This window comes from Cervus elaphus, chromosome 18, assembly GCF_910594005.1.
Source record: "Cervus elaphus chromosome 18, mCerEla1.1, whole genome shotgun sequence".
In the NCBI taxonomy this organism is placed as follows: Eukaryota; Metazoa; Chordata; class Mammalia; order Artiodactyla; family Cervidae; genus Cervus; species Cervus elaphus.
Window position 1 is genome coordinate 106974251 of NC_057832.1, and position 24243 is coordinate 106998493.

Here is a 24243-nt window from a genome sequence, read left to right on the forward strand (position 1 = left end):
GAGCAACAACTCCACCCCACCCAGTCTTTATCCTTGTTCTATTTCACTGCAGGTCTCTAGAGGCTCCTCCTGGCTTCCAGGGTTAGATGTTTTTAGCCTCTTTTTGTCCCTGCTTCGTGAATAGTAACTGTTGTGCTACTCTGGGAATAAAAACGTTGACAACAAATGTTATCAGTTTGGGGGCCAGCTGCTGAGCTGGTGAGTTTCTGAACCATGGTTCCTCTTCTGACGCACAAAACATGGAAATGGCTGGAGCCACTATGTTCCTGGTTCTCCAGTGGTTGCATATCACTTGTCCCATTCTAGATTTAGCACAGAGAAATTGTCTCCTGCACAAAAAGGATGCCTTAGGGCATTAGGGCTTAATCTGCTTATAAACCTCAGTTGGTTCGATCCCTGGGTCGGGAAGATCCCCTGGAGAAGGAAATGGCAACCCACTCCAGTATTCTTGCCTGGAGAATCCCATGGAGGGAGGAGCCTGGTAGGCTACAGACCACAGGGTTGCAAAGAGTCAGACACGACTGAGCTACTTCACTCAAACCTCAGTTGAGAAAGAGTAAATGGATGGGTAATTAAGAGCTAAGTACATTAGACTTCTCTGGCATTCTAGGTGCACCAGTGCAGACGTACCTCCCTTGAAGGAAATTCTAAAGGATGACCGCAATGGTTATGTATGCAATCTTCATGATAGGTACCATCTATTTTTACTGTGTAATCACTGATTTAGAAGATTAGCTCTACAGTTATAAATACAAGTGAAAGTAGACATTTTTATATGTTCTCAAGAAGACAATCTAGTCTATATAATGTAAGGCAACACTCACGTTTCACTGTCTGCCATATCCAATAACTCGGACGGTCCTAAAGAAGAGGAAAAGCAAGATGCCCATGAAAAAAAAGTTCAAAAAATTACCATTAAAAAAAAACAAACAAAACTGTAGTCACAGAATTAAAATACTTTGAGAGGCTGAATAAGAGTAGAGTATTTAGTTACAGGTATAATAAGACCACCTCCCCCTTCAAGAGATAAATGCTGTCTCCACCTCCCCCTCATCAATCTCTCAATCATCACCAGGCAATATGTAGAGCATGGGAGATAAAAAAGAATATGGCCTCTGCCTTCAAGAAACTTTCAAACAAGCTGAAGAAATAAAATTAATAGGGAGAGAATAAATTAAGAATAATTAAGTGGTGACCTAAGGAGGAAAAGGGGAATCGGGTGGGCTTTAAAGACTATTTTTAGCACAGGTTGTTCGGGAAGGTCTTATACAGCATACCATTAAAACTATGAGAGACTGTATTATTAAGCGTTCTTTACCTCACGTAACACTTAGCAGTTTACACTAAGTCAAGACATTATCTAGCCTGATTTCTTTATTTTAGAAATAGAGTAAAATTCTATTTTTCATAAAATTTCCCTCCCAAAATCTGGAAGAAATGTTATATATAAACACCAAATGGTCCTAGATGCTTCATCAGGAATTGAAATATTCTGAGCTTTCACATTCACAACTTCTTATTTGTTCACTAATTTACTCAATTCAACCTGCAAACACTGCTTGGAATGTCCACCTTTCCCCCTGCCGCACTGCTGCTTTCCTCCAAACCCTTCCTGCAACTTCTTACCTGCAGGTATCAGCTGATACACATTTTCTCCATAAAGCACTCTATTACTGCATTCCTAATATTGCATTAGATGCCCTGCCGATGTGTTCCCTCATTTTGTATGTTAACCCTATTTCCTATAATTGGGAGGATAATATAATTAACCATCAAAACTGAGAGTATCCCTAACAAGTAGGGATATACAATCACCTTACTGATCATGACACTTGTCAAGCCATATTAAAATTACCTGCTGTCTTGTCTCTCTCCACAACTAGATTCTGGAAAACCCCTTGAAGTTGTGACAGATGCCTTGTCCAACACTGTCCTTCGTTGATGACTGGCATAGAGCATGGTGCCAAGCAGAGGCTTAAATGTTTGTTTGAATTAATGAATAAGGAGCCTGGCAAGCTACAGTCCATGGGGTTGCAAAGAGTTGGACACAACTGAGCAAATGACACACAAACAGATGGAAAGATATACAGTGTTCTTGGATTGGAAGATATGACGTCAAAATGACTATGCTGCCCAAAGCAATCAACAAATACAATCCCTATCAAATTACCAGTGGCAAAAAAAAAAAAAAAAAAAAAAATTACCAGTGGCATTTTTCACAGAACTAGAACAATAAAATTTAAAAATTTTATGGAACCACAAAAGACTCCAAATAGCCAAAGCAATCTTGACGAAGAATGGAGCTGAGGAGTCAGGCTCACTGACCTCAGACTACACAAAGCTACAGTAATCAAAGTTGTTTGGTACTCACCCAAAAGCATATAGATTAATGGCACAGGATAGAAAGCCCTGAAATAAACTCAGGCACCTATGGTCAATTAATCTACGACAAAGGAGGCAAGAATATACAATGGAGAAAAGAGAGTCTCTTTGGTAAGTGGTGCTGGGAACACTCGACAGCTACATGTAAAAGCTTGAAATTAGAACATTCTCTAATACCATATACAAAAATAAACTCAAAATGGATCAAAGACCTAAATGCAAGAACAGATACCATAAAACTCCTAGAGGAAAACATAGGCAGAACACTCTGACATAAATTGCAGCAATATCTTTTTGGATCTGTCTCCTAGGCTAATGGAAATAAAAACAAAAATAAATGAGACCTAAGTAAACTTAAAAGCTTTTGCACAGCAAAGGAAAGCATAAACAAAATGAAAAGACAACTTCCAGGATGAGGGAAAATATCTGCAATAATGCAACCAAAACATGCAAATAGCTCTACAGCTCAGTGTCAAAACAAAACAAAGCAAAAAATCCATTAAAAAATGGGCAGAAGATATAAATATTTCTCCAAAGATGACATGCAAAGAGCCAACAGATACATGAAAAAATGTTCAATGTCACTAATTATTCAGTTCAGTTCAGTTCAGTTGCTCAGTTGTGTCCAACTCTTTGCGACCCCATGAATCGCAGCACGCCAGGCCTCCCTGTCCAACACCAACTCCCGGACTCAAACTCATGTCCATCGAGTCGGTGATGCCATCCAGCCATCTCATCCTCTGTCGCCCCCTTCTCCTCCTGCCCCCAATCCCTCCCAGCATCAGGGTCTTTTCCAATGAGTCAACTCTTCACATGAGGTGGCCAAAGTATTGGAGTTTTAGCTTCAGCATCAGTCCTTCCAATGAATATCCAGGACTGATCTCCTTTAGGATGGACTGGTTGGATCGCCTTGCAGTCCAAGGGATTCTCAAGAGTCTTCTCCAACACCACAGTTCAAAAGCATCAATTCTTCAAGTGTAAATAAAAACTGCAATGAGGTATCACCTCACACCAGTCAGAATAGCCACCATCAAAAAAATCTACAAACAATATATGCTAGAGAGGGTGTGGAGAAAGGAAACCTTCCTACACTGTTGGTGGTGATGGAAACTGGTATAGTCACTATGGAGAACAGTATAGAGGTTCTTTAAAAACTAAAAATAGAACTACCATATGACCCTGCAATCTCATTCTGGGGCTTGAATCAGAGAAAAACATAATTCAAAATGATACATGCACCTCTATATTCACTGCAGCACTATTTACAGTAGCCAAGACATGGAAACAGCCTAAATGTCCGTCAACAGATAAACAGATAAAGAAGACGTGGTGCGTAAATATATGCTGGGCTTCCCTGGTAGCTCAGATGGTAAAGCATCTTCCTGCAGTGTGTGAGAATCGGGTTTGATCCCTGGGTCGGGAAGATCCCCTGGAGAAGGAAATGGCAACCCACTCCAGTACTCTTGCCTGGAAAATCCCATGGATGGAGAAGCCTGGTAGGCTACAGTCCATGGGGTCACAAAGAGTCAGACATGACTGAACAACTTGACTTCACTTCACTTATATATGTATACAGTGGCACACTACTCAGCCAAAAAAAGGAATGAAATGATGCTATTTGCAGTAACATGGATGGACCTAGAGAGTAAAAGAACCAAGCCAGAAGAGAAAAACAAATACATGATATTGCTTATATGTGGAATCGAAAAAAAAAAATGATACAAATAAACTTATTTATAAAACAGAAACAGACTCTCAGACATAGAAGATAAACTTATGGTTACCAAAGGGGAAAGGAGGTGGGAAGGATAAATTAGGAATTTAAACACACTGCTATATATAAAATCGATAAACAAGGACCTATTGTATAGCACAAGGAAGTTTACTCACCATTTCATAGTATTGAAAAAGAACATATAGATACATTTTCTTTTCAATATACGTGGTGTGTGTGTGTGTGTGTGTGTGTGTGGGAGTGTCGCAAAGAGTCAGACACAACTGAGCAACTGAACTGAACTATGAGATGGCTGGATGGCATCACCGACTTGATGGACATGAGTTTGAGTAAACTCCGGGAGTTGGTGATGGACAGGGAGGCCTGGTGTGCTGCGATTCATGGGGTCACAAAGAGTCAGACATGACTGAGCCACTGAACTGAACTGTGCGTGTGAGTGTGTGTATATATATACACATACATATACATATATATACACACACATACATAAAACTGAATCACTGTGCTATATACCTGAACCTAACACAACATTGCAAATCAACTACACTTCTCAATAAAAACAAAAGTCGCTGGTCAAGGAGAAGGGAGATGTTCACAATCCTCCTGGTCATCCAGGAGCTACATCACCAACCTCCCCTCCTTTCTTTCCATCTATAGTCCTTAGGACAGGTGAATCTTCTCTTGAAAAGTCTGTCCTATTACTTGTTCCAATTTGTCCTATTTGTCCACACTTCCTAATAGGTCTCCGTCAGGGACATAATGAGCATGCAGGACTGTTACTAAGAAAACATATAAAGATCTAACATTTAGATTTCTAGGCTTCAAATTCATCTTATGTCCTCTGTCTCCCCAAGTATTTAAAACATTGAAGTTCACAGTCTTTCACGTGGAACTACCCCACCTCAATTTGTTCTCAAGGCTCCATTTTATTTATTTTTTGTATAAGCTAAATCGGTAGCTGCACAATCACCCAAATATTTCTCAGACTCTCCCAGCTCTGAGAGCTTGCTCCCTCCAGCTATCTAGAGCAGCATTTTCTACCCACATACCTAAATCTTTGGAGGAGGAAATGGCAATCCACTCCAGTGTTTTTGCCTGGAAAACCCTACGGACAGAGGAGCCTGGTGGGCTACAGTCCACAGGGTCACAGAGTCAGACACGACTGAGCACGCACACTCACCTAAATCTTACACATCCTTTAAAAGCCCAGTGTGTGACAAGGTCCTCTGAAAAGGCCACCTTTGACCCCATCTCTGAACTCCCATAACCCTGGGGCCAACCCTTGTACTGTGTATTTGCTGTCTGAAAGTATGCCTTATCTCCTTAATTATTCTACATCTTTTAAATGTAAGGGCTTCCCTGGTGGCTCAGAGGTTAAAGTGTCTGCCTGCAATGTGGGAGATCTGGGTTCGATCCGTGGGTCGGAAAGATCCCCTGGAGAAGGAAATGGCAACCCACTCCAGTATTCTTGCCTGGAGAATCCCATGGACAGAGGAGCCAGGTGGGCTACAGTCCATGGGGTCACAAAGAGTTGGACACGACTGAGCAACTTCACTTCACTTTCACAAAGTGTAAGAACACTTTTTCTTACCCTTTGAGCACATTCCCTGTTTCACAGGTTCAACGAGGATTTCATTCATTCATGCTTGTTCCTCAGTCCTATGATTCTAAGGAAACTGGAATGATAACTCTCCACCCCCGCCACCCCCTGCCCCACCGAAATCCCCCTAAAGGGTCAAGCAGTCTACTGCAGTGATTAAGAGTGAGGGCTTTGGTCCCAAACCCCAGCTCTCTCTGCCCCTCACGAGATCTCAGGCAAATTCACTTTATTTCTCAGTCCCTTGATTATTGCACAAGTAAATTACAATTAATAACAGTATTTATCACATAGGTTTGTTATGAGGTTTCATAAGTTAAATCAAAAAAATGTGCTTAAAACAGTAGCTGGGACACTATATGCAATGTGTAAAGTTTAGATATAATTAAGCGTTCTATTCTCTGATGTAACACAGCAGGTCACATTAAGTTAAGGTGCTGGAACATCAGTGACGGAAGGAGATATAAAAGGGTGCCTTGGCTCCCACTTATATTTTGAAGTAAGTGTTGACTCCAATTCAGAGTTCTGAGAACCAAGCGCTCCAAGGCCTATTCAGTCTTGGACGAGGCAGCCTCCACAAGGTCAGGAGCAAGAAGGCTTACAGAGCCCAATGGTCCTTTTAGAGAGCTCCTGTCACCTTTAGCAAAGCCATTCATTTTGTAAGGAATTCCATGAACACGAGCAGTGACCTCACCAGTGTCTGTTCCCACCATTACTGATAATCATAATCGTGTAACCAAGCAGGACGCTTGACAGACCCCTCCCACATAGCTCCTCTTTGGAGCACCTAGAAGATAGTATCTGATGCACATTTCTGAGTTGTTTTACAGATGCTGAAACCACGAACAAATGGAAGAAGTTAACTGATGATCATGAGGCCCCAGACCTACTGGCCCCTAAGGATTGATAATGTTAACCTCTGTGACACTGCCATGACCTCACCATCAGATAAGCTGATCATTCATATACTCTGCAATGCCTCTCCCTCACCTGGCCTTTAAAAATACCTTGTTGAAACCCTTTGAGTTCGAGGTTTGGGGACACAAGCCACCTGTTCTCCTTGTTTGGCCCTGCAATAAACCTTTCTCTGCTCCAAACTCTGATGGTTCAGTTTGTTTTGGCCTCGTTGTATGTTAGGCACACAGACTTGCATTTGGTAACAACCACACAAATATTTAGGCAGTAGGGGTCTCATCTCATTTCCTCAGCACTGGTGCTCTCAGAACTGCAACCACAGTGGGTCTGTGGACTCCAGGGTCCATGCCTCCATGCAGTGAGAGGATGGTAAAGCAGTTTAATCTGTGCTAAAAAAAGTGGGACAAAGAAAAGAAGCTTGTTCCTCAAACTCCTGACAAGAATCACTATAAATGAAGCCAACCCAGCAGGATTCCAGAGCTGATCATCTAATCTGGGAGTCAGGCATGCCTGGAGCTGTTTATTGTCTCCTCCTTCCTCTCTAATCCTCCGCCCTTGACAGAGGTGCTGATACTAAAACAAGATGTTTTTGCTCTTAAATAATACCCCAAGAAATTTCAGTTAAAGGTTTTAGAAAGATGGACTCTGGAAAGATGGACTTAACTGACAGCAAGAAGATTTAGGAGAAGAAAGGAGAAGAGGAGGGAATGCCAGGTGGAGTCTGAGACAGAACTGTGGTTTCCTTCCCTATGTGTGTCTCCAGTGACCTACAGGGAGCTATTTTCAATAGTGTATCAAGCTATCACTGCTGCGTGGAATCTAAAACATGACACAAATGTACCTATGCATCAAACAGACTGAATCAGGGACACAGAGAAGAAACTGGCGGTTGCCAAGGAGGAGAGGGCTGGGAGAGGGATGAATTGGGAGTTTGGGATTAGCAGATGCAAACTGATATATATAGAATGGGTAAACAACAAGGTCCTACTGTATAGCACAGGGGACTGTATTCGTATACTGTGAGAAGCCATAATGGAAAAGAATATGAAAAAATATGTGTGTGTGTATATATAAGTACTTAAAACTGAGTCACTTTGCCATATAGCAGTAATTAACATAACACTGTGAATCAACTACACTTCGATTAAAAAATAAAAAGGAATTTTGTACAAAAATGTACATGAGTAGAATTATATTTTGCAAACAATAAAAATTAAGTTTTCTTGGAACAAAAATAGTGCATCATGCTGTCTTAATAATGCCCTGTGTAGATTAGTAGCATAAGTGTAAGATTTGGAGGTGGGAACATGTCCAAACAAAAACCATTAACAAAGACCACAAGTATATTCCCTTGAAAGAAAAAAAATACATGTGAAAAAGTAGCAACTGTGATTTTTGGGAAAGTTAATTTCAGCCTCAGCCATAAGGGAAAGAACAGGAGAAAGAGAAAAAATAAAGATGGAATTCCTTCAAATGGATCAATGGGGGAACATTTGGGTTTGGGCTTAGTTTGTTTGTCATATGTACATATGTTCTGATTGTGGATACTATGCATCTCCCCTAAAATTATCAGCAGAGAATTCCTGATTGTTCCCTGAATAGAAGAGTAAGTCTTGGCTTCCTGTCTCTCCAGGGTTTACTGAAACACCCACAGTTCAGCCCCCAGCTGACCTGCACCAGGAAGCAACCACTGAATCTCTATTGAGGGGATATAGGTACAGATTTCTCCATGAACGTTTCAGAAGGTGGTCGCCCTTCCATTGTCCTAAGCCAGTTATCAGTAGAATCCTGTATATGATATTCATTTCAAACTACCCTGAACTGTGGTTGTTTATCCAAGCTTTATTTCTCTCACTGAGTTTCACTGAGGAATACACAGGGCAGGGACCATATCTTATATTATGGATGAGCTTTTGCAAGTCATCCAGCTTTACTACACTTCAGTTTTACCACCTGTCATGTAGAGATAAGAGAACTTACCTTGTGGGCTTGTTGTAAGAATCAAATATATAAATACACATAAGGCACTCAGAACAATAAAGATGAGCAGTGATTATTACAATAATATTTTTGTTTAAAAGTGCATGGGACAGATTTTTGAATGAATGAATGACATTTAAAAATCTACTTGGATCCTGGCCAATATCACACTTTTTTCCCTACGAGAGAAAGATCCATAAAAGGAACATGGATTAAAAAAAAAAAAAAAAAAAAGCTATGCTATCTGAGAAATGGTCTGAAAAATAAAGGGGAAAGAAAAATACACTGCGGGTAGAAACACATCAGTTTTCGGATGCGGGCCAGGGAATTCAAAAAAGCAAAACTTCACAAATTTCCCAACACTGAAAAAGTGACAGCGTGGTAAGTAGTCAAACCTTCCAAACTTCAAGTCGACTGCCCAGTCAGTGCTCATCCCAGAGGCTCTTCCAGGAACCCATGCAATTGTATCATCACCACTGCGCTTGTATTATATATGATGTGTCTTTTGTCACATGCATCCTTTAATTTGCTTCCCACACCGAGCCATCCAAATCCCCTTTGCTTGTTCCCCCACCTCCCCGTGGCCTCTCTCCCTCTGGACCTCATTTCCCATTAGTCTCCCTGACGCTGCCAGCAGACCATTCCAAATCCTCCTGAGCGCCGACAAAAGCTGCACAGATGTGGGGAGAGCCGGCACTGGGAACTCTCAACAGCATCGCCATCCTGTCCCAGCGGGACGGGGGTCGTTTCTCTCGGGGACCAGAGGCAGAGGAGGGGGGTGAAAAAAAAAAGAAAAGAAAAGAAAGACTGAAGGCAGAAAAAGAGGGAAGACAAAGTGAGCCATTGAAATCAGAAAGGAAATGCATGAGTGAGATTTCTATCAGGAAACACAGTAGGGGGCGGGGGGGGGGTGGGCGCTGGGAGAATAAAAACAAAAGAGCAAAATGTGCCCGGTGGTTAAAGACTAAGGCGCCACAGAAGTCTCTGGGACGGTACAACGAGGGAGGAGGGAGTGGGCAAAAATATGGTTGAAAGGAGTTGAAAAGCAGGAACCGCTAGGGGTGGGGGGCTCTCCGCTGGAATCCCTCCCGTCCTCCTCTCTCCACCCGGTCCTTGTGGCATTCTTAGGCTCTCTCTCCCACCTCCATTCTCTTTTCAACCCTTCCATTGCCCAAATTCCAGTTTTTCATAAAGGGAAGCAGCGTGTTGTGTATTTAAGAGAAGAAGTCCCAAAGAAGATGAGGGACGAGAAAAATTCAAGCCTCCTGTGGCTTTTGAGAAATAACCACAGGTCTCATGGCCCCCCAGCCCATGTTTAAAAGAGCCCTGAGAAGAGAAATTTGTGGCTGAATGTGGTGCCTGGGAGAAAGACTAAGCTCTCACGACTCCCATTCAAGAGGCGTCCTGACTGTGGACCCCCACCATCAGTAAGACATGAGGAAGAGGGTGAAGCAGAGAGGAGAGAGGCGCTCCCTGGAGTAAGGAGGCAGGAGGCAAACAAGTCCCATCAGTCATGCTCCTTGAAAAGGGCCCACTGATCTCTCAGGACCCTTGTCTTTAAAGGCATCTTGACAGGCAGGTCTTTGAACAGTCTTTAGGATTTATGTACTATAAAGCCAAGGAAGAACTTGAGTCAAGTTTTAAAAAAAAAAAATTTAAAAACTACAATTTCAAGAGGTTTGCAGCAACTGAGATGGCAAGAAGGGGTGTCTCTTGATCTCTGCCACAGTATAAAATCTGCATGGATTTATTCTTTTATTTATGTGAATTCAAACTGATCAGATCCATCCACCATAAATCTAATGTTAACTTATCAATACGATGCCACAGTTTGGTAGACATCTCTGAACCCCAGCCTCACAGAGGCATCTCAGCAAAGGCTATTTTCCATCAAATCAGGGAAATTTCAGAGTCAGCATCATTATTAATCAGGCAAGACTATTTGCTGAGCAGAGACCACACTAAGAAGATGATTACAGAGTAGAGAAAGTGTCATGTTTTCTGTGTATGTGTCCCTGACTTCAAGAACACCACAAAGGGCTTGCTGCCATTTAAGAGAGATGACTAGTTCTGCAAAGATAGTTTTCAATTCTAAATGTGCAAGTTTATAAAATCATATCAGCTCTTAAACAGCATGGAGAATTAGGCTGACAATGTCAATAGATTTCACATCCATGCTCCTCAATAACTAGAAATAAAGAAGTTGATGTTAAGAATGAAATTGACCATCAATTCAGTCAACCTGAATGGACTATCAGGTTGATAAATACTAATTTTAATAAAAATCAACTACAGATCAGTTTTTATTATTTGACTGTAGTACTAAAAGGTTAAAAATCGCCACCCATCAATATACAGTGATCTTTGGACTGTAGGTCATAGTAAGATTTTATTTTCAGACAGAAGAGATGGATTTAGCTGCATGATCTTCAGAGTCATACATCTACTGGCCAATTAGAGACCCATGAGGCAGATGCAGTGACCATGAGAACTGTCTGCCTGTGAGCCAAGTGGAGGTGATTACAAGAATACCATGTTTTCTCCTTAGTGTAAATATTAAAGTGACTAATTTACAAAAATTAACCAAAAAATGAGAAAAATAAGCTTCTCCCTTCCCCAAGTTACTAACAAATTATTCCTGTCCTTCAGTGTTGACACAAAGAGCTATATACTGCATGATTCACTCTTGGGATCCAAGAGAAAGGAGTTCGGTGTTGGAATGTCAGGCTTTGGTGCAAGCACTCAGAGGTGTGCCAGTTGGATTTCATGGCAGGAAAAGCTTGGTTAGAAACTCCAAGCCCTGGAAGTTCAGGTTACAGGGGCCTTTTTAGGCCGTGGGTGGTGGTGGTTGTGAAAATCCACGGTATTAGAGCAATACCATCTCAAGCCTCCTCATTCAAGGCCCTGGGGAGACTCAGCTGAAAAGAGAATTTCTGGTTTTGTTTTTAGTGTAAGCGTGTCCCCAAAATTGCATGGGACATATTTATGCTAAAAAAATGTTATTGTGTCTTATATTTTTATTTGCTAAATCTCGAAGCCCTAGCTTAGGACCCTAAACCAAGGGAAAATATAAAAGCTGAGTACCAGGGAATTCCAAGCGAGTCAGTAGTTCAGGATATTGAGAAGATCACCATTTTCAGCTAAAGAAGACAGAGAGTAAGGGAGGGGACAGATTAAACACGTCCATTAATTATGGAGCAGAGAGGTCTATTTCTCCAACCCTTGAGCTGGGGCTGCCTCCATGATTCGTTTTAGCTGACAGAATGCCACAGAGATGAGGCAGACTTCTCCAGCCCGGCCTCTGAATGTCTGGAAGCTTCCATCCTCACCCTCCTGAAACCCGGGGATCGTCATGCTGTGAAGAAGCCTGGGATGAAAGTCCAGGTGTCCCAACCACCCCAGCTGACAGCCCCGAACACGTGAGAATCCATCTTAAATACGGACTCGGTCAAAACTGCAGTTCCCTGCAGCCTGATAGGTGAGACCAAGTGAGATCCCAGCAGATCACTGATGAAGAAAGGATCCCAGAACCAGGGAGGGGAATACCTGTTCTTCAGGAGAGAGGTAGAGAGGGGAGGAGAGAGAATTTCTAAGAGGTCTCATCACTCTAATAGATAGCCGGTGTCTCACCAACCCTAGAGAGGTACTTGGGTACTGAGCAGATTAAGGAGCGAGGGCAAGCACCCAACTTCACGGGTAAAAGCCAAACTAGGAGGGAAGATTGAGAATGATCAAGGTGACAGCCACCAGGAGAACTTGAACCTGAGCTACAAGCAAACAAGCTGGGGGCATATATCTAAAGCTCACCTTCACTTTGTCCAGGGGAAATTCTGAGATCTTTTCTATTAAGAGAAAAATAACTACAGAAGCTTTGTGACCTTTATACACTCTCTATGGGGCTGGGTTCTAATGTTTGGTTCTGCCTGACACCAGCTTTTGGAAGAGTCACTACAGGAAAACACCTATAGTTTGTGTGTGTGTGCAAAAGGCAAGTAGAATTTATGCCACCACTGTTTATTCAAGTCTTGTTTAAAGAGGCATGCTTTAATTGCTGGAGGCCGAATGGTCAGGGGAGTGGGAGACAGAATATACACACCCCTGACACAGCACCAGGAATAGGTCTAGGCTTTCTGAGGCAGACAGGCTCGGGATAATCCAATCTAGCCTACCGGGGCGGGGGGTGGGGGGCGGATGTTGGGGGGTGGGTGCTTTAATGGTGACCATCCTACTTTAATACCATTTCCTTTTCCTAAACCACTCTTTCTGCCATAATTCAGGCCAAGGGTTCAGGCAAACTCTCCATGGTGAGAAGGTATTGAAGACAAAAGCAAGGCAGGTCTAATGGGACTGAGAGTCTAATCCTTTACGAGGTCCTTGTAAAGATTAAATGATAGGATGTGTTCATTCTAAGCACGTGGCATACAACCAGTGCTTGAGAAATGGCAGCTCTGTTATCTCTTTGTGACTTTACAGTAGGACTTAAGAGTCCTACATACAACTGCTTTCAATTTAATGATGCATATGATTATATTTTTTATCCTGCAATTGCTTGATAACAGAGACTATATTTTATTTTTGTGTGTGTGGCGGTTTATGACAGGTAGCTCCTGTGAAGTACCCCACAAATATTTGATGAATGGATGAATGAGTAAATAGAATAAGACACGTTTGCTGAACTGAATAAAAAGAGGAATAAGAAGGAATGTAAATCAATACATAGAAAACAAACTTTTGGTTACCAAAGGGGAAAGAGAAGGGGAGGGATAAATTGGGAGTTTGGAATTAACAGATACACCCAGCTGTATATAAAATAAACAACAATGACCTACTATACAGCACAGGGAACTATATTCAATATCTTGTAATAACCTGTAATGGGAAAAGAATCTGCAAAAGGTTAAATATATGTATAACTGCTCAGTGGCTCAGCAGTAAATAATTCACCTGTAAGGCAGGAGACATGGGAGACATGGATTCAATTCCTGGGTTGGGAGGATCCCCTGGAGGATGAATGGCAACCCACTCCAGCATTCTTGCCAGGAGAGAGGAGCCCTGAGAGCTACAGTCCATAGAGTTGCAAAGAGCTGGGTAAGACTGAGCGACTGAACACACGTGTCTTTAACTGAATCACTTTGCTGTACAGCTGAAACTGACAGCTGTCAATCAACTATATTTCAGCTTTTTAAAAACGGGAATGTGACTGTGTACTAAAATGCTTACTATTTACAGCCGAAATGTGGATACAATGAGGGTAGGGTATCAGCTCAGTGCTAGGGCTCACAGAAAATCTTTTAGGATCCCTGTATACCTGAATTCAGCAGAGCCAGAGATTCCTCAAAAACAGCCAAGCCAGGGAGACTTTGCCCGCTTCTATCCTATTTTTCAGTCCTAGAAACACTATAGACATGGGAAGCAGAAAGTATGGTCAAGCCGTGATACTCTTCTGACGTGTCTGTGCCTCTAAAGGGCTATCAGAGGTAGATGCTGAGGTCACCACCTAACATCAGATTGCAAACCCAGTTAGGAGGCTGTCCAGGGGGTGAACATGGTCTGCCACAGAGGACACGGCAATACGAGATATTTTCGAAGAGAATAAAAGGTGACTTGAGTTGAAAAGGTGAATGAGATTCAAATAGAAAAAAAAAAAAAAAAGGGAAACTAGAAAGATGGAAATAAATATGCACATTACTCCTCAGAATGATCAGCTATAAATATGGATTAGGTACCTGGTCCCAACTAGTTAACTTCCCAAAACATAAAAGCCCTTCCCCAAACAGTACATGATGCCAAGTCCACATTCGGTTTTGTCTTTCATTTTGTAAGTAATCAGCCCCCAAATACCCTGCAAAGGCCTTGATATGGAAATGATTTCTGTTAACGGCTTGGTTAAGGTGACCTATGTCAGGGGTCTGGAATCCTGGCTCCGGCATACATGCAAGGAGAGTCAGAGAAAGCTGAAGGGTCTCTCCACCATTCTGAGGACAGCCTGGATGAAAGTCAACTTTGAAAATGCAGTCTGTTTCATGGATAATTGATTCTTGGTTTGCTAGACCTACTCACCGTGGTCAAGGATATATTTCACAATCTCCCCGTTGCCGGTTTTAGCTGCGTAATGAAGGAGTGAACAGTGGTCTGGTCCCTGAATTAGCAGGCTGCCTCCATTTTTATAGCTTTCTATTAGCTGAAAAAGAGACATAGGAAAAGCAACTCAGACAGAGTCCGGAACAAGGAAAACAGCTAGCTGGTGATAAAATAAAAGTAATGTAGCAAACCACAAATGTCTCCAGCCTCAGAGGACACAGGGAAAAGTCAAAGAGATGAAGTAACATTCCTGGGTTGTGTTATCACTCAAATAGATGGCCAGTGTCTCAGCAAATTCCGGAGAGGGTAAGTGGGTACTGAACAGCCTAAGGGAATGGAAGCATGCTAAATTACTTGTTCCCTTTCTGTTTTTTGTCCTTTTCTGGGCACTGAAAGAATAAGAGAGAGGAGAGTGAAAGCTTCCCTATGTAGGCTGAGTGGTCTTGAGGTAAAGAACAATTAAGTCTATAGGCAGGAAGAGCTTGATGTCTGGTAGCGATGCTCCCTCTGCCCTTTAATCTTTTCTGCCCTCTCTAATGAACCCAGCTACTGAGTATAGAAGCTGCTTGCCCCTTTCCAGCATGAGATCACACGCACAGGCATACAACAGACACACGCATAGCCATGTCTGGCTCCCTCCTTCATCCAGATCTGCAGTCTGCCTACCTTCTATTTATCATCCAACATATACCACGCAACAAGGCTTGAGATGATCCATGGGATAAGAACCAAAAGGGTTCAGAGAATGTAGTAGTAGAAACCCAAAAGACTTCCAAAAGACTGGGGGAAAAACAAATTTTGCAGCCTGAGAATTAGGTGCTAAATGGGGACACAGTCTTAAGTTTGTGAAATACTGCACATTACAGAACTGTAATGTAAGTGAAAACGGATCTCTGTTCTCTAAACTGCCATAATCAGAACAAGGCCTTACTGGAGCTTCTAAAATGTAGCTTTAGAATAAATAAGAATCAACTAACCCAGCATGTAATAAGCAAAAGGAATGCGTCTACCACCAAGAAGTTAGATGGCATAGTATTATTAAAAAAAAAAAACAAACTCCTAAGGTCATAGAGAGTAAACTCATAGTTCATACATTCACTCAAATACAACTATAGATTAGCCATGTGCCAGATGCCAGGGAAACTAACATGAATACAACTTGACCACTGACCTCTAAGCTTCCAAGATCTCACCATCCGTGGGAGAGAGAGATGTGTAAAGAATTGCACAGAGATGAAGAGGACAATGAGGAGGATAGCACAGGGCACTAGGAAAACATAAAGTAGGGGGTGGAAAAATATCATGGAAGACTTCCTAGAAAACTGATCAAAAAGGAGCAATTGACTGGAAGTAAGGAACATGGGGTTTCCCAGGTGGCACTAGTGGTAAAGAACCTGCCTGCCAATGCAAGAGACGTAAGTGATGTGGGTTCGATCCCTGGGTTTGGAAGATTCCCTGGAGGAGGAAATGGCAACCCACTCCAGTATTTTTGCCTGAAGAATCCCCATAGACAGAGGAGCCTGGCAGGCTACAGTCCATAGGGATGCCAAGAGTCGGACACCACTGAAGCGACTGGTGTGCACAAGGAACATACAGAGTTTTCATGCCTAAACTGAGAAGCAAAGGAACAGGAAGGAGTAGCTAAGTGTCTTCCACAAAAATCTAAGAGAGTACTGTTCTGTTCAACTGTACTGTCTCACAATGGCACATCCATTCTTTGTGGGAAGATCCACAAAGGACTTGGGCTCAGAGCAGCAGAGACCCAATCCATCAGCTGCCCCGATTCTGCCTTGCTGTGGTGTTCACAGACACTGTGACCATGAGGTTAGTCCATGGGTGTGTGGTGCAGCCCAGCGGAAAGGAGCTACTCATGACAGCCTGCATGCAGGGCTGATCCAGGGTCTATTCTCAGTTCACTGGTGTGCCTGGACCTTGCTTCCCCCCTCAACTCTCCCTCTCTCCCCCTCCTTCCTCACTCCCATGACACACACACCCAGTTGAGTATTTAATATTTATAGTACTTTCTACATGGGACAGAGAAATGGAAGAAGATAAAGAAAAGGAGGGGAAAGTACTTGGGAAGGAAAAGAAAGAAAAAAAGTGAAAAAGAAAAACCCTAAGGCTTTATATTTCACCTCTCAGTAAATCAGATGTTACTGAGTCACTTCTCAGTCATCTAGGAAAGAATTATAACAGAGAATGAAATAAGGCAACCAGCTGAATATAGTGATTTCCCTTCTCTCACATAATTCTCTGTTAAGTACCAAAGAAGTGCAGTAACATGCCCAAGGCCCTGGAAAATCTGTTGCCTAGACTAAAAGTATATACAAAACAAAATGAAGTGGTTTCAAAGGTACAGCAACATTTTGCAAAATTTTCTGGCTTAGAAACTCTGCAAGAATAGGGATCAGGTCTGAACTCATGCCTCTTGTTCACAGAATCCAAAAAGGCTTTGTAGGATAATATTTGGTTTAATCCACTGCCTGGAAATGGCATTGAATTCAGGGATATACACTGCTTAGAGAGCACTTTCCTCTTGTGGACAACAATTCCTAGTAACACTGTGATCTGGACATGGCACGGGCACCATTCCCAGGGATGTGTGTCTGAAGATGACAGTTTAACAAGAGGCTGACAACCTTCTCAGCCCTTGTTTTCTGCTAGTAACCTGTTAACAATGTAGTTCTGAGGTTTCTCAGTTTATTCAACAGATGTGCTTCCAAAGAACTTGTACACAAGAGCTTGTGTGTGTGGGAAAGTCGCTCAGTCATGTCCTGCTCTTTGCGACCCCATGGACTATACAGTCCATGGGATTTTCCAGGCCAGAATACTGGAGTGGGTAGCCTTTCCCTTCTCCAGGGGATCTTCCCAACCCAGGGATCAAACCCAGGTCTCCTGCATTACAGGTGGATTTTTTACTAGCTGAGTCATCAGGGAAGCCTAAGAATACTGGGGTGGGTAGACTATCCTTTCTCCAGTGGATCTTCCCGACCCAGGAATTGAACCTGGGTCTCCTGCATGGCAGGTGGATTCTTACCAACTGAGCTAGTGCTTCTTAACTTTCTTTTAAGGCTTCTGGTTTCTCAATCGGGGATAGCGCTGAACTTCTTGAGTTAGTTAGAGACTGCTTGGGAAAGTTGCTGATAATACAGAGCAGATCAATGCCACTGTGGCCTATACAGGGATACTTTGTGGTGTATACAGGGATACCCGAGCAGTCTTAAGTCCTGCCACCTGAAAATAACTTGGGACCAAATATAGCTTTCTGGGTATTCATGGACTATATTATACTTTATAACAAATATTTGTCTCCCTGCTATGTTTCACTATTAAAGGAACACAGATTAACACTGTATTAACAAAATAGCTATCTTGGGAGAGAACCTTCTATGAAGTTATAGGAACAATCTTAAGAGCTTTACATGAATTTTATATTCAATCCTCACAACAGAGCAAAGAGAGGAGCAATGTGATTCCATTTTACAGATGAAGAAACGGAGGCCCAGAGACAATTAGGTAAACATACAAAGTCTCATATACAGTCAAAGGCAGAGCCCAGATCTGAACCCAGACAGTCTGACTTCAGAATTTGCATTCACTCAGGAGGCAGCAGTTTCCTCTGAACTAAATTCTCCAGAAAACATGAGCACAAATCACAATACTCAAGGCAGATCAGAGTTATCTTCTTCTGATTAACTGTGACCCCCAGAGTTCAAAATGGCAATAATGTTGCAAGATGTAGGCTCTTGTCTAAGAAAAGCACTTCTGGATATTATCCAGGTTATTCTTATAGATGCATTCATTTAAAGACTTGGGCTGAAAGAAATCTTTAAACTTCAAATATTAGTTCCAGAGAGCAGGAACCCGGGGCACTATGAGCACTGTCTCCTGGGGACACGTATCAGCTGTAACCAGTCAGGGCAGACAGCCCTGTGCCTTTGCAAAGACCCTTTGCTGTTCGGAGACATGGCAATGATACAAGGACTCCTCTCACCCTCTCTGCTCAATTCTCAAAAAGAACATCCTTCTGCCTTCTACCCAGCTAGCACCCGGGGGATGGGAAACGATAAATGCGATCATGAAAATTTGGTGAGAAATTATGCTGATTTAGAGTTCTTAAAGAATCACCAAAAGTTCTGGTAGGAAGATATCTTACCTTCATAAGATCACCAGCTACTACTGCCTGCAAAATTGCTGTGAAAGACAAAAGAGAGATGTCCCATTAGTAGAAGACCCTCTCATTAAAATATTACAAAGGGCTGGATCCATATTTTGGAGACACAGTCTACATTTGAGGTGGGGATCAGGGGAGGAGAAGCATGCCAAAGGTTGAAACGTGGGACAGACTGAGGCCTTCTCTTCAGCCCTTCCCTCCCTGGGCATTCATCTTGTACATCATTCTAGAGCCAACGGAAACTCCCTCCAGCCCTGGTACAGAAAAGCGAATATGAAATATAGAGTCACACATACTGGATTCAAATCTTAGCTCTGACCATTATAGGCAGTGAAATACTAGGCAAGTTACTTAACCCCTCTGAGCCTCAGTTTCCACATCTGTAAACCAACATGTCTCAATGATATCAGATCTTTGAAAGGGTTTATTAAATCATATAAATGTTCTTATCTCATCCACTGATGCAGAGTGCCTGATCATTAGGATTTCCCTGCTTTCTAATTGCTTCTACTTTGTCCTTTGGGGGTTCAAAAATTATTAGTAATTTTGTGTTCTATAATTATAAATAAATACCTACTGCTATGGAAAGAAGGATTAGAAACAATAAAGAAGAAACACATATTTTAATTATGTTCTAAAGAAAGTAATCATACATTTGGCATAAAATTCATTGGTGATTCCTATAGAAAGAACTCTGAAAATTTAAACTAATTGTAAGGCTACTTGGTGGTGGTGGTGGTGGTGATTTAGTCGCTAAGTTGTGTCTGACTCTTAAGACCCCGTGGACTGTAGCCCGCCAGGCTCCTCTGTCCATGGGACTCTCCAGGCAAGAATATTGGAGTGGGTTGCCATTTCCTTCTACTTAGCTGAGGGGAAAATAATCTAAGTACCTGTGCATGTCACGTGGGGTACAGAAGAAAAATGAAAAAAATATAACTAATGAAAGAGGAAAAGAATATAGGACTGTCTAATGCGATTATGTTTCCTAAAGGGGACCATTGTATTAGGTCAAAAATGGTCCCTTTAGAAAAACACCTATATTTTAAAATGGCTCAAGAAAAAGATCATTTTAAAGTTACTCCCCCCCCAAAATTAGAAGGTTTGAAGTTTATTTTTCAAAGTATCAATTTACTCTTATTTCAGAATCTCTCGTATACAGTTAGCCAAAAATGCAGTATCAAAGCACATGATGCCCTTGACTACCACTGAAAAAAGCCCTTGAAGCTTTCATCATGAGCACTTATGGACCCTGGGTGATCAGAGGCAAAGAACCACAGGCATGTTCAACTTGTTCAGAGGCCCAGGGCCGAGTGCCTTCCCTCTGACCAAAGCAGAAGACTTGGAAACCCTAGGAAATGATGATAGCTGCTCGACCACAGAAGGAAGAAGAAGGAAGGAAGAAGAGTGAAAAAGGAAGAATAGGAAAGAGAGGAAAGAATGTTTCTTTTCCATAACAAGCTGTTTAAGCTGGGACTTTGATTCCAGGAACAATAATGCTCTTTGTACATGGTCAGTGTGCACCAATCAGTTGTTGAACTGACAGAAAAGAGTGTTAGTCTCCAGTCGTGTCCAACTCTTTGCGGCCCCATGAACAGTAGCCCATCAGGCTCCTCTGTCCATGGGATTCTCCAGGTAAGAATACTGGAGTGGGTTGCCATTTCCTTCTCCAGATATAAAAGAAAGCAGAAGAAAGGAGTGAAAAGGCAATGGAGATAAAAATAACAGAAAAGGGGACTTTCTAATGGTCCAGTGGCTAATACTCAGCACTCCTAATGCAGGGGAGGCGGGGTTCTATCCCTGATCAGAGAACTAGACACCACGTGTCACAACTAAGAGTTCACATGTCATAACTAAAGATCCTGCGTGCTGCAACTATGACCTGGCACAGACAAGCAAACAAATATGTATTTCTAAAAAATAACAGAAAGGGAATTGATAAAATGTTGTATGTCAAAAGAACCTAAGAAACATGTATCTTTCTTCCTTTTACAGATGGGACACTGACATTCAGAGGGAAATGACTCTCTCAGGGTACAGAGACCATGGTAGCTCAATCACCCCACAATGCAGGTCCCTGTGACCATCCCAGGCTCTGTCCTATGCCCTCTGGGAGTTTACCCTGTAGTAGCTCTCCAGGGCTCTTCGGGGCCTAAGGAAAATGAAAGGAAATAGTCTTTAACTGGAGTCTAATTACAATCTCTGCAATTTACTTGTTATTCAGTCGTTAAGTCATGTCTGACTCTTTGCAACTGCATGGACTGTAGCACACCAGGCTTCCCTGTCCTTCAATATCTCCCAGAGTTTGCTCAAACTCATGTCCATTGAGGCGGTGATGCCATCCAACCATCTCATCCTCTGCCAGCCCCTTCTACTCCTGTCCTCAATCTTTCCCACCCTCAGGGTCTTTTCTAATGAGTCAGCTCTTCACATCAGGTGACCAACGTATTGAAGCTCCAGCCTTATCATCAGTCCTTCCCATGAGTATTCAAGGGTTGATTTCCTTTAGGATTGACTGGTTTGATCTCCTTGAAGTCCAAGGGACTCTCAAGAGTTCTCCAGCACCACAATTAGAAAGCATCAATTCTTCAGCGCTCAGCCTTAAGAAGTCAAACTTTTTAAATCAACTTTCTTATCTAAAGTAAGATTAACAGCTGTCCTGGTCACCTCTCTCTGGTAAAGATGAAGCCAAATAACCACTTTATAAATAGGATAAGTTATACTGACAGAATGGATAGATTATAGTACTTCTGTGACTACGCATAAGTACATGAAAAACACATACACACACTTCAGAAGGAGCCTAGCTAGGAGGGTAAATTGGTGTGTGAAGTCAATCGGGCATATCACTGTTCATACGGCCCTCATCAGAGGTGAGGCAGGGCTGCAGGAGCCAGTGAGATGGTGGAGCTTTCCCAAGATCTCAACTCTGCATGAGAGGACAGGAAGAGAGAAGCAGGGGCAGGTACGAGCAATTGCAGGTATGGGAGAATGACTCAGCTTGGGCTTTTATGCTACAGAATATTCTATATGCATTTAGGAGAGAAAGAAGGTTAGGGTAACTGCCTTGGAAGGCAGTTAGTGAAAAGCCTTGAAAATGACACACAGACGTTCCTAACAATAGAGAGCCTGCGTTTTCAAGACCACATTGAAACACTTCCCAGACATTTAAAAGAAATAGAAAGAAGAAAGAAGAAAGGAGAGAGAAAAGTAGAATTCGCTAACTTAAAGCACCAGTGAACAACATTTGGTGCATATAAGCAATAAGTCAGGATGATGAAAAAATTCTCCAGGGTAAATACTATTGGAAGAGTACTGAACATGAGTGAATGGATGAATGAGAGGCTCGGGGGAAACTTACTGGCTACCTGCCGAGTTCAAAGGATTGTTGGAGGAGGTGAAGTTAAGCCAACTCTTCCACAATCAGTGGTTTAATTAGCAAAAAGATTTGGGAAATCCTTAAAAGATGAAGGGAAGATACAAAGGAGGACTTGGAAGTTAAGAGTTGTCCGAAGGGCCCTGGGAAGAGGTCTGCATGATCACACCTGAGGCTGGGCTGTCATACATCGTGACTGTGAAGTTCCAGTGGGACCACTCCGGTGAGCACCTCTTCATCCAGAGAAGGGACCTACATTTTTATCCTGTGAGTAATGACAAGCTAAGGAGGAGTTAAAAGTAGATCAGAGAATCATGTTAATGTCCTGACATGTGCCAGTTTGATTCAGCCCCTCCCTTCCTATGAACAGAGTTGTGACTTGCTCTCAGCTCATGTGCCCCCATCACGGCAGCTTTCCATTACTACCTCACTCCACTCACAAGCATCTTTATTTATGTCTTTTGGTTTCCTAGCTTCCCAATTTAAAGTCCCCCTGAACAGACAGAAGAGCATATAAAAGAATCATAACCACAAATAATTTCCAATTGTACTGGAGATGGAAAACATGAATATTTATTTTTAAGTCAAGCAATACACTCAAGGGTAGCTATTATGCAAACATTATTAGGCACAAGGCTCTCTTCTCTGCTGATTAATGCCCTTTCCTCCTGAACACTGTTGTTTAAGATTTCCTCTGCATAAACAGAGCTTGAATCCATTAGTATTCAACTCCAGATAATAACCTTCTGGAAGATCAAGCTTAAAAACAAATAATGAATTGTTATGATTACAGCATTATTTTTTTATTATTTCTTCAGCTCAGAGCCTGCCTTCTGGCCTTTTCCAAAACTCCTTCCTATAGGGTAAACAATGCTCTCAAATTCAAAAGAACAAGGGAAGTTAGATGGCCAGTGGGATACAAGGGTTATTGGGTAGATGACTATTAAGTTTCCTGGACAGTTAAATCACATAAACTTATATAGTCAGACAGGAAAGTAAGGGGGTAGAGGACTGAAAAGTTTGTCATTTTCAGAGCATTTAGAAGTTGAATCATTAGCTCATAAGTAATGACTTATTTTTCCTTCAGCACTGTGCCTTCTGATCAACTGCTAAACAGTAAACATCCTGACAGAAAGCTGGAATGGAAAGTCAGGGCTACCGGGAAGGAGCCAAGTGTCTTCCTCTCACAGCCTCTCCTTCTTCGGCCTGGATTCCCAAAAGCCCAGACATCCTTAGACATCTGTGCACAGAAGGAAAAAAATGACTCCCTCCCGTCATGACGGGGAGAAAATAGTCCATGGGCCACTGGCTGGCTCACCTGCTTCTGCCAGGCCAGGCCCTGTTCCAAGCTGACTGCACAAAATAAACTCCATCTTCTCAGGAAGCTGATATTTTGGCAAGAAATCCAAACTAGGAAGGGATATATTTTAACTGAGTTTAGAACTATATTGCCTGAGTTTAAGGCTTGTGAGCCTGGCAGGCTACAGTCCACAGCATTGCAGAGTCAGACACGACTGAAGTGACTTAGTATGCCCGCACATCATTAACTAGCTATAACCTTGGGCAAGTTAGTTTAACCAAGCTTCAGCTCTCTCATTAGGAAAATGAAGATAAAATCAGTTCTTTTGAGACTCTGCCTTGCAAATAAGCTCAAGGAACAGTGACTCTGACCGCTGGTTTTCTGTGTAGAACACCATGGAATACTGATGTTAACACCATTACACAGAAATGAATCACTTCTTAGCTATGAAATGAGAAGGTGAGACTCAAGTCAATTACAGTTCTAGAACATGGCATATGACTAATTCCAAAGGGATAGTTTAAGGTCGCGAAGTTTGCTTTGCAACAAAAATATTTGTAAAAAAAAAAAAGTGTACAGAACTTGGCAAAGCCACCATGCTTGTAAATCTCAATAAATCAACTAAAATAACTATAAACAGTCACAATTCTGAGCACTTCTGTCTATTTAAAATTTTTAACCTTTCATGTTATTTTTCAGTTTTAAA

General features: G+C 42.1%; 1 protein-coding gene across 12 annotated transcripts in view; it reads right to left on the reverse strand.

The window, feature by feature from the left end:
- DGKI (diacylglycerol kinase iota) overlaps positions 1 to 24243 on the reverse strand; it is a 489355-nt gene that overhangs the window by 16598 nt on the left and 448514 nt on the right. For 9 of the 12 annotated variants that reach the window (XM_043871570.1, XM_043871568.1, XM_043871572.1 and 6 more), the window contains 3 exons: positions 18847 to 18884; positions 14670 to 14790; positions 825 to 861 (listed from right to left, as the gene is read on the reverse strand). In XM_043871570.1, coding sequence (XP_043727505.1) covers positions 825 to 861; positions 14670 to 14790; positions 18847 to 18884 — 196 coding nt within the window. Of the gene's footprint in view, positions 1 to 824; positions 862 to 14669; positions 14791 to 18846; positions 18885 to 24243 lie in introns of those variants that run through there. The other 3 variants (XM_043871574.1, XR_006334812.1, XM_043871573.1) reach the window with 3 other exon arrangements.